Source organism: Octodon degus, unplaced genomic scaffold (genome assembly GCF_000260255.1).
Source record: "Octodon degus isolate 3935 unplaced genomic scaffold, OctDeg1.0 scaffold00113, whole genome shotgun sequence".
In the NCBI taxonomy this organism is placed as follows: Eukaryota; Metazoa; Chordata; class Mammalia; order Rodentia; family Octodontidae; genus Octodon; species Octodon degus.
Window position 1 is genome coordinate 8,527,895 of NW_004524689.1, and position 16,538 is coordinate 8,544,432.

General features: G+C 40.5%; 1 protein-coding gene across 7 annotated transcripts in view; it reads left to right on the forward strand.

The window, feature by feature from the left end:
* Positions 1-16,538, forward strand: part of Vps13d (vacuolar protein sorting 13 homolog D) — a 262,979-nt gene that overhangs the window by 107,387 nt on the left and 139,054 nt on the right. For 5 of the 7 annotated variants that reach the window (XM_004639663.2, XM_023699490.1, XM_004639664.2 and 2 more), the window contains 4 exons: positions 372-477; positions 1,538-1,690; positions 3,619-3,754; positions 14,774-14,821. In XM_004639663.2, the coding sequence (XP_004639720.1) occupies positions 372-477; positions 1,538-1,690; positions 3,619-3,754; positions 14,774-14,821 (443 nt within the window). The remainder of the gene's footprint in view (positions 1-371; positions 478-1,537; positions 1,691-3,618; positions 3,755-14,773; positions 14,822-16,538) is intronic. The other 2 variants (XM_004639662.2, XM_023699489.1) reach the window with 1 other exon arrangement.

Genomic DNA, 16,538 nt, shown 5'->3' on the forward strand with positions numbered 1-16,538 from the left:
TTTTTTTTTTTTCCTGACTGTAGCAAATTCTGCTCCTGATGCCCTCTCAGGCCAGTAAAAAGTGTGGGAGACTTGGGGCTGTGGATGGGGGTGGTATATCCCTAATTAAACCGTGTATGGGATTCTCAAATACTGTTACTTATTATTTATATATTAATATATTTTTTCTTTTTTTTTTTTCTGGAATCAGGGCTTGAACTCAGGCCTTTGTGCTTGCCAGGGAAGCACTTATTCCATTGAGCCATCTCCCTGACCCTGTACCTTTAGCTCCTTCACGTAAGAGACAACTTGGGGCCCTGCCTCCGGGTAGAGGGAGGGTTGCCACCACACAGATAGGAGCGCATGTTAATAGCCTTTTCTGTTTGTCATAGCAGAGGTGAAGACCCCCAAGCGCCGGCAACCGTTTGTCCCCTTTGCTCTGAGAAACCACACAGGGTGTACTTTGTGGTTTGCCACCCTAACCACCACACCCACCAGGTAAGAGCACTCAAAACTGTCCCCAGACTCGTCTCTGCCACTAAAGTCTTGCAGCCATCCAGCCACGTGTGCTGGGGCCCTTTGAGACCTCTGGGGTTGTATTGGATTAGTAAGTTGGTGCGGAAATTGTTAAGCTCTGATCTCAATCCTGGTATACATTATGTTTAAAGCATAAGGCAGGCAAATTACAGATGTGTGTGGGAGGGGCGTCTCCTCGGTTTCCATATGCTGTCACTGTCTTTAAAGAAGCTAGACATGGTTATTAAGCTAATCCTCTTGTATTTTTTTCCCATGACTTATTTGAGAGCATTCACCATCCTCCTCAGTCCCTAAAGAATTATCTTCCATATCTGAAACATACTTCAACTCATGGAATTGGGCAGAGTTTGGAGAACAAATAAGAGTTTACCTAAGCTAACAGAAAACCTTTTCTGGCAATTCTCCATTAGTGTAGATCTTGGCTCAGTGTTCCAAATACATGGTATTCTTAGGGCCTGAAGTTCATCAAATGGTCACAGCATCAACAGCATTAAAACTGGATTACCTCCACCTTCTCCGAGCCTTGTAATGTCCTGTAGGAGAGTTAAACTCATTACATAAAATTTTCTTTTGGAAAGTCTGCCTTAGTAGGGCATGGTGTGTGCCTGTGATCCTGGCATTCTCATAGGGTGCGGTAGAAATATTGCAAGTTCAGGGCTAGCCTGGTCAGATAAGTGACGTCCATGTCTCAAAATAAAGAACTGTAAAAGAGGCTGGGGAATGTAGCCCAGTGTGAGGGCCTAGTTTCAATTGCTAAACTGGAAAAAAAAAAATCATGACATGATGGACACATACTGGACTCTGCTGCTAGAGTAGTGAGTGGGTAGTGACAACTTTCATCTGTTTCTAAAAATTCAGGTAAGTTGTGACTGACCCTGAAGATGCCCGTAGTGACCAACATTCTGTGGTATCTTTTTCTAGCAAGGTTTCTGCCTCCTCTTTGCTCCGCAGCATGGAGATCTTGCACGAGGGAGTGAGGAAGATGGCCGAGGGTATCTTTCTCTTTCCCGGTTGCTTGCAGGGCAGCTCTGTCTCACAGTGGGAGTCCAGGGATGGTTCCGGAAGGGAATGGGGCATTCCTAGATGACACTCACAATGTCAGTGAGTGGCGCGAAGTCCTCACAGGTGAAGAGATTCCCTTTGAATTTGAAGCCAGAGGAAAGTTAAGACACAGGTAAAGTATGGATTTTTATTCTTTTCCCTAAATATATGAGAATAAATGTAAATGGTGTCTCACTGTTTCCTTCTAAAAATAGACACTGGCTTGTCATCTTGGAAATACATTTCTTTCCCTTGATGGTCCATTTACTTGCCATGTGAAGATGTGTTTCATTTGGTCAAAGTCTGGCTATATCAAAATGTTCAAGTTCATTCCACATCCAGTGGTGATGTGCTGGTCTGAAAAGTTTTTCAAAGCATGGTGATTTTAATTTTACTGTTGATGTGTTCTACACAGCACTTTAGCAAGCAGATAGTCTCAGGAAGAAGAGGCATTAGGGCCAGCCAAGTAAATAGGCCAGTGGATTAAAGCACCTGCAAGCAGGTGCGGGGGCCAGGGGTTTCATCCCTGGGCCTGCCGTGGTGGCTTGTGCCTGTGATCCCAGCTCTTGGGAGGCTGTATACAGGCAGATCACTATGAGTCCAATCTAGTAGTGAGACCCTGAGCACCTGTAGACTCTTCCCTAAAATACAAAATAAATAAATAAATGGAAAAAGAGGCACTAAGATGTCTGAGACGACTGCTGGCTATAGTAGTTGGCCAAACGACTGCTGGCTATAGTAGTTGGCCAAAGAATTGGAGTAAATGTGGAAAAAGCCTGCATATCTTGTTATTGAGCCCTCATACGTCCACTGAAGTATCCAGTTGTTTGCAAACCCTTTCAGTGAAGGGACCATGCAGTTATGAATAACTTGAGAGTTGGTGTGCAGAAAGAGGAAGTTTGAGCTAAAATTGAGGAGACTGGCCTCAGGCTTCTGTAGTCATGTGCCCGTCACGGAGCTGAGATCTGCGTGCCTGCATCTCCCGTGCCACGTGCTGCTTCCTCCTGGGTAGCTTTACCCCTTGCTTGTTACTCCTGGCCAGCACAGGTTCTGAATCTGTACTCTCTGGAGGCTTTCAGGGGGGAAACGTAGCCCAGTGTTGGGTGTGTGTCTCTGGAAGGCACTGTAGCATTTCTAGGGATGAGTGGCAAATGTTGTCCTATCCTTCCACACTGTCATAGGAGAAGCCACAGGACTGCTGACAGGATCTCAGAATGAGGACAGCCTCTTGTCTCAGAAGGGGCTTGACCTCTTTGTCATTCCTACTTTAGGTTCCATGTTTTGTAACCCATTTCAAGTCCCACTGTTCTGGTTGAATAGACCAAAATAGACGCCTTTTCTGGCATTTCTCCCCTTTGGCACACTGTACCCCTCTGTGTCTCCCTCCCCTCTTCCTGTTAGCCTCAAATTCAGTTCCCCATTTCAGGCTTCTGGCTTGAATTAGGCAAAACCTAAAATAGAATTAAATGTGCAATTTCCTCTTGTTCCTCCTGTCTGCCCACTGCCTTCTACTTCAATTTAAGCCGAACACTTCAGCATGAAGCTCTTGAGGGCTCTGCGCTGTACACCCCACCCCATCTGTCGTCCTGTTGGGCCTGAGCCAACTGAATGTGGTTCTGGAAGAAGTAGGATATATAACAAAGGAACCAAGAAGAAAAAAATTATGCCTTTCTGAGAGTATAGTTATATGTGCGATTAAGTTGCTAGTACATTTTACCACCCCTGTAAAATGATTTTCACTGACATCATTATTTTATGCTGTCATAAAATAGGTTGGGACAGGTGCTGGTAGGACCTCGTTAGTGTGCAGATTTCACAGGTCGTGTGAGAGGAGGGTACATAACCACCCTGGCTTAAGTGCTCCAGATCTTGAAATCTGTGCCATAAGCACAGGACCCAGTTAAAGCATTCTCTTGATTGCCTCTGCTCTAGTTAATTCCCGGAAGGCCTAGCTCACTGGGTTTTTATATCATTATACAGTAAATCAGATCAGATCTTGGCTTCTACTTTTCTTCTTTCTAAGACTGCGCTTAACATCCTTTTCTGTGTTCTGCCTGACAGACACACCCATGACCTGCGAATCCACCAGCTGCAAGTGAGAGTGAATGGCTGGGAGCAAGTGAGCCCCGTGTCTGTGGACAAAGTTGGGACCTTTTTCCGATATGCAGCGCCCGATAAAAACTCATCTTCCTCTACGGTAAGTGGCTGTAGAATGTGTGTTGAATGGCACAATTGTGTCATGGCCAGAGCCCATTAAATCCAGGCTGCTGGGCGGTTTAGTCTGTAATAACTTTGCTCTACTGAAGTTCTCTTGCTTTTTATTTTTCCTGGCTCTAGGAAGAAAATGTAGTGATTATTTTGGCTCAGTCATAGGTATTAGGTAATCAATATATGGATGTCTTGGTTACTCTTCTTTCATTGCTGGGACAAATACCTGACACTCAAGCTTGGGGAAGGAAAGGTTTATTTAGCTCACAGTTACTGGAGGTTTCATAGTTTAAAGCAGTCTGAATTACATAGCAAGACCTCGAGGCACTGCTGTCCTGCGCTACAGGGTCTGGAAGAGAGGCTGGGGTGCTGCTGTGTCCAGGATGATCTGCTCTATACCTCCAAGAGCAGCCACCAGGCCTGGAGAGGGGGCAGAGGCTCATGCTGTCAGTTTAATAGTTCATGTCTCTCTGGCCCCGCCCCTCAAGTGCCGCCCTGGCCCTCTGGCCCCGCCCCTCGAGCCACCTGCTGCTCCTCAAGCGGCAAACGCCACATGATTTACATGAGGCTTTGGGCGGACAACTGGATACAAACCATAACAGTGGATAAACCAAGCAATCAATGGTTAATTTTCATAGAAAACCCTTAAAATTGGCAGCAACACAGTGCTGTATCTTGCCCTGCCCAGGCGGGTTTGTTCATACTCAGCTGGCCTGATGACTACTTATTCAACTGCCACTTATGAATACAGTCATCCCTCAGGGTCTGCTGGGGCTGGTGTAGGACCCCAGTGTCTTACCCAGTACCAAATCTCCAGATGCCCTGGTATCTAATATCAGTTGGTGCAGCATTTGCATAGAGCCTAGTTCTTCCTCCTGTATACTTTATACTGTCTCTAGATTACACCTAATACAGTGTAAATGCTAAGTAAATTGTTGTTACACTGTATTGCTTAGAGAATAAGAACAAGGAAAAAGGAGTTTGCATGTGTTCCATCAAGGTAAACCGTCGTAGGTCTGACTGCGCAGTAGGTGACCCACATGGGCTGACTGTGAATCAGAAGCTTTGTTTATGAAGAGCCAACTCTATTGACCATGTTCAATATGTGTTATACTTCCTAAGTGAGGAGGCATCTCTGTTACCTATTTTTAAAATATAGTTTTGGTGCTACCTATTAATTTTATAAAATGCTGGGTTCAGTGCATATATTTTGGTTGTGTCTATCCCTTTATTACCCTCCCATAAGCCCTGTCCTCTTTCCTCCTTAATAACTCTCTGTCTAAATAGTGTTCCTTCTATTTTCATGTCCTTTGTTCTAGGTTACATATGTTAGAAAAAACACATGACGCTTATTTTTCTGGGTCTGTTTTATGTCACTTAACGTTATACTCTGTAATTCCACGGGTTCCTCTTTATGGCTGAGTAGTATTCCCTTGTGCGTAGAGATCACTTTTTTTATTCATTCATTCCGTGATGAGCATCTGGGCGTGTTCCGCATCTTGGCTGAGGTGACTTGTACAGCAGCGTGCCTGTGGTATGCGTTCGTTCTCCAGCACATCCCAGTGAGTGGCGTAGCTAGGTCGTGTGGTAACTCCATAGTGGCCGTGTTCATTTACGTCCCTCCAGCAGTGTTCCTTCTTTCTCCTTCAGCTTCATGAACATTTATTGTTTCTTTTAGTGTGTGTGTGTGTGTTTGCAATTTTAGGTCTTATACACTTGGTCTTTGATGCATTTTGAATTGTTTTTGGTATAGAGTGAGGCAGGGCTACAGGGCTCTTGTTTTCCTTTTTTGCATCTAGCTAGCCAGTTTTCCTAGCACTGTTTATTGAAGAGGTTCTTTTTTTTTTGGGCGAAATCGGGGATTGAACTCAGGCCCTTGCACTTGCCAGCGCTTATTCCCCTGAGCCATCTCCCTGGCCCCAGGCTCTTTTCTCCAGTTTAAGTTTTTGCTTCTTTGTCAACAATCAGCTGGCTGTAGTTGTGTGGTATTATTTCTTTGTATTTTATTTTATTTTTTTTCTTTGTATTTTAAAGGGAAAAAACCCCCAAAATTTCAACACAAATTAATAGGAGAGTAACAGTGGTTAATACATTGTGTATTATCTTTAACTTAGTTATTCAGAATACTGAATAATTTTAGGCATTTGATTGTCAAAATAAAATTAATACAAACCTTTCTTTTCAATGAACTGAGAGAAATTAGTATATTTTAAGTACGTTGTGTATACAAATACATATACATATATATCTGTATCTATCTATCTATCTATCTATCTATCTATCTATCTATCTATCTGCATTCTTTTCTCCTTTTCTTCATCCCTGTTACTCTTCCCTTTTGAATAGTTTCTTCCCACTTTACAATGTCTGCTGTACACCTTGGATCTTGCTCTTCCAGCTTCTCCCACTGGGGAGACAGTACGATGTTCACACATGTGCGTCTGCTTTAGTTCACTTATGAGTATGGTCTCAAGTTGCATCCATGTACCTATAAATGCTTGTCCTTCTTTATGGCTGAGTAGTACTCCATTGTATAAAAAGACTGCCTCTTTTTTATCCAGGCCTTGGTTGACAGGCACTTGGATTGTTTCCGAGCTCTAGCTATTACAAATTGTGCTGCTGTAAACGTGGGTGCACATGTGTCGCCGTGGTACGATGTTTTTAATTTTTCTATGAAGATATCCAGAAGGGAAATAACTGGGTCAAGTGGGCCCACCAATCCTAGTTTTTTTGTGGAATCTCCACACTGATTTTCACAGGCGTTATACTGTCTACACTCCCACCAGCAGTGGAGAAGGGCTCCTTTTTCTGCAGAGCCCCATCAGCATTTCTTATTGTTTGATTTTTTTGATAATAGCCTTTCTTTCCAGGATGGGATGGAATCTCAGTGTGGTTTTCATTTGTATCTCTTGAATAACTAGTGATGCTGAACATTTTTTATATATATATTTATTTGCTGTTTGTATTTCTTGATCTGAGAAGAGTGTGTTCATCTCAGATGCCCATTTTTGGATTGAGTCTTTAAATTTGGGAGGTCTGATTTTTTTGAGTTCTTTGTATGTTCCCAATAGTAATCTTTTATCTGAGGACCAGCTGGCAAACATTTTTCCCACATTGTGGGCTGTCTCTTCACTCCGTTGGTGGTTTTTCTTGCTGTGCAAAAGCTGTTTAATAAGATGCGATCCCAGCTGTTTCTTTGTGGTAGTTCTGTGTGATCTGGGTTTATTCATAAAGTCTTCGCCTACACCGATGTCTTTAAGAGTTTTATCTATTCTATTTTCTAGCAGATTTGATGTTTCTGTTTAGTATTTAGATCTTTGAACCATCTCAAATGGAGTTTAGTATGTGGTGAAAGATATGGGTCCAATTTTAATTGGCCTGTGTGGAGCTGGTTTTTCCAGCACCATTTATTAAAGAGGCGATCTTTCTTCCAGTGAATGTGTTTGGCCCCTTTGTCAAAGATCAGGTAGCTGAGTATGCCTGTAGTTGTGTGTGCATCTTCTAATTTGTTCCATTGATCTTTGTGCCTTTTTGGGGGAGGGGTTGTTTGTAGTCAGTCTTTCTCACAGTAGCCCTATGGTGTAATTTCAAGTTAGGGATTGTGAAAACCCCTGCCTCACCTTTTGTGTCCAGAATTGCCTTTGCTATTCTAGGTCTCTTCTGGTTCCAAATAAATTTTACAATTACGTTTTTTAATTCTGTGAGTTATGCTGTTGGAGTTTTGATTGGAATTGCGTTAAATCTGTATAACAGTTTTGGAAGTAAGGCTGTCTTCACTACATTGGAGCTTCCTACCCAGCAGCAAGGAATAGCTTTCCATTTCTCGATAGCCTCTTCAGTCTCCATTTTCAGAGTGCTGTGCTTTTCATAGAGGTCTTTTGCATCCTTCATTACATCGATGCCTAGGTACTTCACTGTTTTAGGTGCTGTTGTCAAGGGTGTTGTTTCCCTAATTTGTCTCTCAGTGAATTTGTTATTTGTGTAAGGTGTAAAGGAAGGCTATTGATTTTTGAGTGTTGGCTTTGTATCCAGCTACACTGCTGAATTTGCTTATTAAATTTAGCAGTTTTTTAGTGGAGGTTTTGGGCTCTTCTATGTAGAGTATCATGTCATTTGCTAATAATGATAGTTCAACTCCTTCCTTTCCTATCATTATTCCTTTTATTCTTTCATCTAATAGGTCTGGCTAAAGTTTCCAGGAATATGTTGGATAAGAGTGGAGACAGTGGACATCTTATTTTGTTCCTGATTTTAGAGAGAAAACTTTCAATTTTTGTCCATTTAGCATGATGTTGGCTGTTGGTTTGTCATAGATGGCTTTTATCAGATTAAGATTAAGACCATCTGTTCCAATTTTCTGTAGGGTTTTTATCATGAGTGAGTGCTAGACTCTGTCAAAAGCTTTTTCTGTGTCTATTGAGATGATCACGTGATTTTTGTCCATGGTTCTGTTAATATTAATATGGTCCGTTACATCTGTTAATTAACGTATGTGGAACCACTTACGTATCTCTGGTATGAATCCTGCTTGGTCATGAAGTATAATCTTCTTGATGATCTGATTATTTCTGTTTGATAGTATTTTATGGAGAATTTTTGCATCTATGTTCACTGGGGACACTGGCCTGTAATTTTCTTTTTTAGTCAGGCCCTTCTCCAGTGTTGTTATGAGGGTAATGCGTGCCTCCAGGAATGAATTTGGGAGTATTGCTTCCTTTTCAATTTCATTAAAGAGTTTGAGAAGTAGTGGTGTTAGGCTTCTCTAAATTTCTTGTAGAATTCAGCAGTGAATCCATCAGGGCCTGGGCTTTTCTTTGTTGGTAGATTTTTAATTACATCTTAGATTTCACTAATGGATATTGGTTTATTTAGGATTTTTATATCATCTTGATTCAGCTTTGGTAATTAATAATCTAGGAATCTGTCCATTTCTTTTTCATTTTCCATTTTATTAGAATATAAAGTAGGTGTGCATGATCTTCTTGATTACTTCAAGGTCTATTGTGATTTGACTCTTTTCATTCCTAATTGTTTGCCTTTGAGACTTTTCTTTCCTTTGTTGGATAAGATTACATAAGGATTTGTCCAGTTTATTTTAAAATTATTTTTATTTTTTAAAGAATACAAGGGGCCAGGGAGATGGCTCAGTAGAATAAGTGCTTGCCTGGCAAGCGCAAGGGTCTGAGTTCAAATCCCTGATTCCGCAAAAGAAAAGAAAACACTTTTGGGCTGGAGAGATGGCTCAGTGGTCTAAAGCACCTATTTGGAACAAGCTTGGCAAAAGCATCAGGGACCGCGGTTCAATCCCCCAGCACCACATGCCAGCCAGCCCTGCCCCCTGGTGGGCTGAGCTGGCCTCTCACAATAAATAAATAAATAAATAAATAAATAAAAAAATAAAGAATACAAAATAGTAATGAGAAAAAGCATTAGAAATGACACAAAATTTCACTAAACAAAATAATAGGAATTCAACAGTGCTTGCTGAATTGCATGTTGTTCTCTTCACATCAGTTGTTTGGGTTACCAGATATACGTGTGCAAAATTAATTTTAAAACAAAACAACAACAAAAAGTCATAAGAAACTAAAAAGAAAAAAATAAGAGTAAAAAGAATAAAATTTTCCCGCTCTGTAGATTTTATATAATCCTTTAAAGAACCAACTCTTTGATTCATTGATTCTTTGTATTGTATTCTTAGTCTCCAATGAGTTAATTTCTACTCTGACCTTTATAATTTCCTCCCTCTTAAGAGCTTTTGTGTTAGCCTGCTTTTCTTTTTCTAGAAGTTGGAGGTTCACCATTAAGTTATTTTTACTTGCTCTGTTTTTCCTTTTTTTTTTTTTTTTTTTGTACTGGGGATTGAACTCACGACCCTGCGCTTGCCAGGCAAGCACTTATTCTACTGAGCTATTTCCCCAGGCCCGGTTTTCCTGATATGTGTATTCACTGCTATAAATTTCTGTCCTAGGTCTATTGATTACAGGCGTGTGCCACCACTCGTGGTCTCAGGGGCAAGTTCAACATACCAAGGGGTGGGGTCGGCACAACATGTGGTGCTGGGGGTCAAACCCTGGTCTCGTGCTTAGTCCACTGAGCTATCTTGCTGACCCTTTTTAATTGTAGAAACTTTCTACTTCTTTAATTTCATCTGTGACCCATTAGTTGTTTAGGAGGGTGATATTTAATTTTTGTATGTATATGAAGTTCATATGGTTTCTTTTGTCATTGATTTTCAATTTCTTTGCACTGTGGTCTGGTCTGATAATATGCATGGGAAAATTTCAGTTCCTTTGCATTTATGTAAGCGTATTCTGTGGGTTAGTATGTGGTCTGTTTTGGAAAATGTGTTGTGTGCAGCTGAGAAGAATGTATATTCTGAAGTGCTGTAGAATGCTTTGTAGACATCCAAGTCCGTTTGTTCAAAATTTTGGTTCAATTATAATATGTTTTTGTTGGCTTTTTTGTCGAGTTAATCTGTCTTAGTGACAGTAGGATATTATCATCCCCTAATACAATTGTATCAGTGCTTATTTGATTTTTCAGGTCTGTTAATACTTGCTTTATATAGTTGGATATTCTGTTATTTGTTGCATATGTACTTATGATTGTTAGCTCTTCCTTTTGGATTGTTCCCTTTACGGGTATATAGTGAACTTCTTTAACTTTCTCAGTTGGTCTTGGCTTGAAACTTGTTTTGTCTGCAAATAGAATAGGTACCCCTGCCTTTTTATGGGTTTCTATTGCATGCAGTATTGCTTTCTGTTCTTTGACTTTCATTTGTATTTTCTTTTTAATCATTTATTAATTTGTTTGTTTATTTATTTATTTATTTGGTATAGGTCTCACCATGCAGCTCCGACTCATAGTTATCCTTCTGTCTTAGCCTTCACAGTGCTGTGATTACAGGCATGTACTACCATGCCCAGTTTTGGTGGCTGGCACGGGGCATGGAATGTGGTAAAAGGGATCAAACCCCAGGTCCTTATGCTTGCCAGGCAGGCACTTAGACTGCCAAGCTATCTCTCTAAGCCTTTAATTTTCTTTTTGAATTAAATGTATTTCTTGTATGCAGCATATTGTGGGATCTTGCTTGTTGATCCATTCTGCCAGGCTCTATGTTTTGATTGCTGAATTGAGACCATTAACATTGATGGTTATAACTGAATTTTATTGACTTTATCTTTGTCATTTTTTTCCCTATTGTTTTTCTTTTTCTATGTGGTGCCGGGGATTGAACTCAGGACCCTGCACTTGCCAGGCAAGTGCTTATTCTACTGAGCTATCTCCCTGGCCCCCTTTTCCCTATTGTTTGTTTCCCCCTTTTTTTATCTTTTCTTGGTGTATTTCTTCTGTTTGGGTTCATGGAGTTGTAGTCCTTGTTATCTCTTTCTAGAATGTCCTTTAAAATATTTTCGAGTGCTGGCTTAGTGGTCATAAATTTCCTAAGATGTTCTTTGTCATAGAAGTATCTTATTTCTCCATCAGTTTTGAAAGATGCAGGATACGTCAATCTGGATTGAAGGCTGTTTTCCTTAAAATGTGAAATATTTCGCTCCAAGCTTTCTTTGAATTGAGGGTTTGTGCCAAGAAGTCAGCTATGATTCTGATGGGCTTCCTTTATAGGTGATTTGTTTCTCTTTCCTAAAATCTTGGAATATTCTATTATTTGGTTGAATTTCTGGAACTTTGAGTGTGATATGCCTGCCTATAGATTGTTTTTGATAATGGCTAGTTGGAGTTCTGTATGTATCACTTACCTATGTGTCGAATTTAAGTTTTCTGCCATGGTGTCTATGAACAGTTTTTTCATATTATTTGTGCAATCTTCTTTTTCATTGACTCCAGTCAATCTGAAGTTACTCTTTTGCCTCATCTAGCAGCTGCTACAATGATTTCTCATCATTCCTTTATGTTGTTATTATTATTTTTAATTATTTTCATCTTTTATTTATCTGGTACAGGGCCTCCCTACACAGCTTGGACTTGTAGTGCTCTGCCTGTCACAGCCTCCCCAGTGCTGGGATTACAGGCATGCACCACCATGCCTGGTTTCAGTGACTGCTTAGTGCATTCAGGGTTCTGCGGCTGGCACAGCATGTGGTACCAGGGATCAAACCTGTTCCTTGTGCTTGCCAGGCAGGTGCTTAGATTGTTGAGCTGTCTCCCCAGCCCTAGTCCTTTTATTTTTTTATTTTTTCTATTTAGTACTGGGTCTACAGGGTCTCATTACTAGATCAGACTCTCCTGAGTCTCCTGTTTTCAGCCTCTCAAGAGCTAGGATTACATGTGTATGCCACCACGCCCAGCATGCCCTGTGGGGCAGGGCTGGGCACAGCACCCCAGGATTGAACGGCCATTGCTCTCTACCTAAGCAGGTGCTTTTTATTTATTAATTTTTTTTTATGAGCAGAATATATTTACTGGGGGGAAAGAAAGCTCCTATCCAAGAGAGGCACAGGAGGGGGGGCCCCAAGCAGAAGGTCCACTTAAGCAGCACTTTAGTCCATTGAGCTATCTGGCCAGCTAAACCAAGGTTTTGGGTGGAGCTTTTGGTTGCATTATGTCTTTTTTTAAGGAGAGGTTTATAGTTTGTTTTGGGTGCTGAGGACCGAACCTAGGGCTTCCAGCTTGCTAGGCAAGTGTTCCAGGGCAGAGCTGAATCCCCAGTCACCTTCCTGGTCCCTTTATTTTATTTATCTGTTTATTTTCTAAATTATTTATTTATTTATTTATTTGTTTGTTTTTTTGCAGAACCGGGGATTGAACTCAGCCCCTTGCGCTTGCCAGGGAAGCGCTTATTCCACTGAGCCATCTCCCTGGCCCCCTGGTCCCTTTATTTTTAAGGACTCTTTCTTTTCATGATTGCCAACCTCAAACCTGTTTTCCATATCTGAGATTCTGGATGGCAACACTTAGGCTCTTCCTCTGCTGCTTTCCACTCTGCCGTCTTCTTGGGGCTTCCTCAAACTCTCTTTTTATTTTATAGTAACAGTCTTCTTTCTCCTTATGTTGTGTCTGTGTTCTCTCATCTATTATATTGGTGTTCGTCTCTGTTTTTATGCTGGTTCCATGCTACTTTTGTTACTGTGTCTTTGTAGCATTATTTGGAACTTGGTATTGTGCTTACTCTGTCCTTGTTCTTTTTGCTAAGCATTGTTTTTGGTGTGCTTTTGTGTGTTTCCATAGAAATTTTAGAGTCTTCTAATTCTGTGACAGATGTCTTTGGAATTTTGATGGGGATTACACTGAATCTATAGGTTACTTTTGCTACTATAGCCGTTTGCACAATATTAATTCTGCCTAAGAACATGGAGAATCTTTTCATCTTCTAGAGTTTCTTTAGTGTTTTGTAATTTTCATTGTAGAGGCTTTTTTTTTTTTTTTTTTTTTCTTCTCCCCCCGGAACCGGGGATTGAACTCAGGCCCTTGCGCTTGCCAGGGAAGCGCTTATTCTACTGAGCCATCTCCCCGGCCCACATAGAGGCCTTTTGTCTCTGTGGTTGTTTTTTTTTTTTTTTTTTCTTGGGGGGGAACTGGGGATTGAACTCAGGCTCTTGCGCTAGCCAAGGAGGCGCTTATTCTACTGAGCCATCTCCCCGGCCCTGCCTCTTTGTTGAGGTTCATCTGTAATTGTTATTTTTGGGGACACTAATGTCAATTGCATATAGAAAAGTTACTGATTTTTTTAAAATGTTGATTTTGTATTCTGCACTCCCTTTTTTTTTTCTTTTTTTGTGGGTACTGGGGATTGAACTTTGGACCTTGTGTTGTCAGGCAAGTGCTTAGGCTGTTGAGCTATATCCCCAGCCCTGCATTTCCTAGTTTATATACTTAATTTAAAAAAAAAAAATTGTTTCATTGTGTGAAGTTTTTTTATTTTTTAAAGAATACAAAATAGTAAAAAACAAAAAAGCATTAGCAATGATACATATTTTACTAAACAAAGTAATAGGAATTCAATGGTTCCAGTATTGCATGATGTTATATTCAAATTAGTTGTTTAAGGTACCAGATATAAACATGCAAAACAAAACAAAACAACAAAAAAGTTGTAAGATATTAGAAAGAAAAGAATAAGAAGAAAAAAATTTTAAGCATTAACTGTTCTTTCAAAAGACCAGCAGAAATCAGCAGTACAATTATCCAAACTATTCTGCATATGTACATAAATATAACTTTTTCCCTTCTTCTTTTGTTCTTTAAAAATATTTCTTACAATGCTGCTTCTTGATCTTTCTATCTCTCAGTTCTCACGTCCTCTCTTACAGAAAGAGACCTCTTGTCGCCTATTTTCTGATCACAGATGTCCTTGCACAATCTTGCCTTAGTTTTACTCCAGCCTGTCATCTGGGGAGTGGTGTTGGCATGTCCCTGGCCAGTGTGTGGCGGCACAGGTTGTGCTGGGGCTGACCTGTCTGCTGTGACATTTTGGGCTGGTGCTTGTGTTCCTGGATAATTACACTCACATGTGGGTAGCCAGTGGAAGCCTCTCAAGTCTTGGTTACCTTATAAAATGTGTTTTTGGAGAACATGATTCTATAGTGTTCTGCAAGTGTGCGTTTTCATGGTGGCTCTCTGATGTCCTGTGCTAGGAACTCTACTCCCCATGGAGAAAATTCTTCCCCCTAAATTCCCTCTTTTAGGGGATTACTATTCCCCTAAATTCATGTCTGGATTGACTCCTCAGTAGTTTTCTTCTTTTAATTGATGTGGTCTGGAGAAGTTATGTGTATATCAAAAAGGTGTACACACATTCTTTTTTCTTTTTTGCAGTACTAGGGATTGAACTCAGGAGGTTTTGCTTGCCAGGCAAGCACTTAGTCCACTGAGCTATCTCCCCGGCCTGACACATATCTTTCAAGAGATGTTTTAAATTTGCAGTAGCATACTTATCTGAAAATATTTTCAAACATGATCCTTTTAAGCAAATTACATTGTCATTGATTTTAATGTTACCTATTGTCTTAGGTCTACACTGACTCTGACTTTGACTCTTTCTTCTTAGATTGGCAGCCCGGGCAGCAGGACCAATATTATACATCCCCAGGTGTATGTGAGTATGGCTTTCCTGTTGTCTGTGCTGTCCACTGCACCAGTGCCGAGTGCGCACGCATGTCTCTTGATGATCAGAGGACTCTGAGCGTGTGACCTCTGTCCCTTGATGACTACCTTACTTTTCCAAGATTGTATCAGGAAGTACTTTCCCCCAACTTTGTGCATGTCACTAGGTAAGGATGTTATAGTAAAGAAGAGTAGAAGATGTTTTAGTCCAAGGTCTAAGGTAAAACACAGATGTGACCTTGTATGGCTATGAATTGCTTGCTTAGGTAATGCAAGTAAATAAGGAAAAGTAGCAAGATTTTTTTCCTGTTGGCTTTGAAACATCATAAGGTAACATCAGGTTTTTTTTTTTTTTTGTTTTTTGTTTTTTTTGTTTTTTGTTTTTTGTTTTTTTGTTTTTTTTTTTAGGCTTGGGCTTATTACTTCTTCTCCTTAAAGACACATTTTGAAATGTGAACTTTTTTTTTTTTTTTTTTTTTTTTTTGCGGAACCGGGCGAACTTTTTTTTTTAAAGACATGATCTCACCATGTAGTTCAGGCTGACCTTGAACTCATTATGTAACCCAGGCTGGCCTCCCCAGTGATCCTCCTGTCTCAGCCTCTTCAGGGATTATAGGCTTATATATGCCACTGGCTGAAATGTGAAATTTCAGATCAGCCTGGGGCTGGGAAGATAGCTCAGCAGGCTTAAGTGCCTCCCTGGCAAGCAGAAGGTCCTGAGTTTGATCCCCGATCTGTGGTCCTGGGGAAAAAAGAAAAAAGAAAAAAAAGATAAGCCTGGAAGCAGCAGTGTGGCGATTTTGAACAGTTGTTGTTGGCCTTGACTTTTATTTGGACTGTGTTAGAGCTTTGATGATCATGTAGGCTTATTATGTTTATGTCACTCCCAAAATACTCCAGAAAAGTACATTTTATTTTGATTTGGACTTTCTGGAAGCATTTGTTTTTTAATTAGGTTGATTTTTCATATTCTGTTTGCTTTAAGTAAACAGTTGACAGAATCAAACACATTAATGTGGTATCATTTATTTCTCCAGTTAAAAGCGTTGTCGACTCATCCTGGAATCAGGAGAGTAAGGAATTGCAGAGGCCTTCTCTTTGGTGGCCTTGTCACGTGGTAGCAGTGTAAGATTTGTGCTGAATGTATGATTAGACACATTCATACATAATGTAGTGCTGCAACCTACAACCAAAAATAAATAATTTCCATTCATTATATTTGCTGAGCTTCTGAACCTTGGTATCCTGTTTACAAAGAACGATTATGAAGGGCTGGGGAGCTAACTTGGAGGTCTAAACACAAGAGGAAGGACCTGAATTGGATCCCTGGTACTGCATACCATGCCAGCCCCAGAACCGCACACTCACCGTGCTGGCCACCAAAACTGGCATGCTTGTAATCCCAGCACTAGGGAGGCTGAGACAGGAGAATCACAATGAGTCCGAGCTATGTAGCGAGACCCTGTACCAAATACATACATACATAGATACATATATAATTTTAAGAAAATTTAAAGAAGGGTTATGAAAACAGAGTCTGGAATGGTATTGTGAAGAAAGAGAAGTCTGTATTTAAAGTTCTTTGAGATACATGTTAGTTTTCTGTAGGTACATCAGCAAGGCATAAATTGAATGACACTTGGAGAATAGTTATTTATGGCTATGAAAGAAACAGCAGTTCAGACTATTTCTTATATACTCTGTTGGTT